General features: G+C 48.0%; 1 protein-coding gene across 1 annotated transcript in view; it reads left to right on the forward strand.

The window, feature by feature from the left end:
- LOC107120165 (cytochrome P450 2C5-like) overlaps positions 1-1506 on the forward strand; it is a gene marked incomplete at its 3' end in the record, with an annotated part of 43656 nt that extends 42150 nt beyond the window's left edge. Inside the window, exon 8 of the mRNA XM_015422812.1 lies at positions 1365-1506. Coding sequence (XP_015278298.1) covers positions 1365-1506 — 142 coding nt within the window. The remainder of the gene's footprint in view (positions 1-1364) is intronic.
- Between the last annotated feature and the right edge of the window lie 153 nt (positions 1507-1659).

Here is a 1659-nt window from a genome sequence, read left to right on the forward strand (position 1 = left end):
CCGCCCTTCACTCAGAGTCTCAGAGCGGCTTACAAACTCCTTTCCCTTCCCCTCCCCACAACAGACACCCTGTGAGGTAGGTGGGGCTGGGCGAGCTCTGACAGAAACTGCTCTTTTTCAAGGACAGCTGAGCCAGAACTATGGCTTGCCCAAGGTCATACAGCAGGTGCAAGTGGAGGAGTGGGGAATCAAACCCGGTTCTCCCAGATTAGAGTCCACAGACTTCACCGCTACATCAAAAGATCGAACTGTGCATAAATAACAGAAAATATATATTCAACATTCAATTAGTATGCTAATCTAAAGCTATATTAATAGAGTAGCTTTTCAAAAATACAATGTAATTGTCAGAAGCTCAAGAATACATGTTCCAAAGGAGGAGGAGGAGAAGAAGAAGAGGAGGAGGAGGAGATTGGATTTATACCCTGCCCTTCACTTGGCGTCTCAGAGCAGCTTGCAAACTCTTTTCCCTTCCCCTCCCCACCACAGACACCCTGTGAGGTAGGCGGGGCTGAGAGGTTCTTTCTAGAACTGCCCTTGAGAGAACAGCTCTGACAGAACTGTGGCTTGCCCAAGGTCATCCAGCAGCTGTTAAGTGGAGGAGTGGGGAATCAAACCCGGTTCTCCCAGATTGGAGTCCGCACACTTAACCACTACACCAAACTGGCTCTCGCAAAGACTCCACCTTCAGAAATAGTCCAAGTCAAATTCCTCAAACAGTGAAAAGTCCAAATATAGATGTTTATTATTCCTCTTCAAAAAAACTCATCTTGCCGCTTGTGTCTCCACTTGTGTATCCACTTCACGGCCCTGACAGCTTCAGGTTGCCTTGCTTCCTCTAAAGGAGAACACCAAAACCACCCAGCTCCAGTGTTGAATAATACACAGCATCTTTTTAATTCTTAATGCACATGAAACCAATTCGGTGCTGCAGGAAGCGGTGCCCGCTACAAGCATAGACGGCTTCAAAAGGGGATTGGATAAACATAGGAACCAGAGATCTATCAGTGGCTATTAGCCACAAGGTACAGATGGAACACTCTGTCTGGGGCAGTGATGCTGTATGTCCTTGGTGCTTGGGGGGGGGGCAACAGTGGGAGGGCTTCTGTAGTTCTGGTGGACCTCCTGACGGCACCTGGGGTTTGGCCACTGTGTGACACAGAGCGTTGGACTGGATAGGCCATTGGCCTGATCCAACATGGCTTCTCTTATGTTCTTATGATTCTATGGAGACATGTGCCCCGAGTTCTAGGAGGTTGAAATATACATGGGAGCCATGCAGAGATTAGTTTGGGGACAGAGAGGGACAAGCATGAAATGTTCTGATCCGGATGCATTCTGAGACACTGTTTTCTTCTTGGCAGGGGGCCATTGTTGTTCCAGACCTACGCTCTGTTCTTCTAGATCCCAAGCGCTGGGAGACTCCTGAGGGGTTCAACCCGAATCATTTCTTGGACAAAGATGGCAATTTTGTGGCCAGAGAGGAATTTCTGCCATTTGGTGCAGGTAAACCTAGAAGTCCACAATTGCTGCATTAGAAGTGAGCAGTGTCTCATGGAAGCTCACACCCTTCCACAAATTTTGTTAGTCTTTAAGGTGCTCCTGGACTCTTACTCTTTTTCTGCTGCTATAGACAGAGTAACAGGGCTACCCAGGGGT

The sequence above is a fragment of the Gekko japonicus genome, unplaced genomic scaffold (genome assembly GCF_001447785.1).
Source record: "Gekko japonicus isolate JY-2015 unplaced genomic scaffold, Gekko_japonicus_V1.1 scaffold4055, whole genome shotgun sequence".
NCBI classification, from domain to species: domain Eukaryota; kingdom Metazoa; phylum Chordata; class Lepidosauria; order Squamata; family Gekkonidae; genus Gekko; species Gekko japonicus.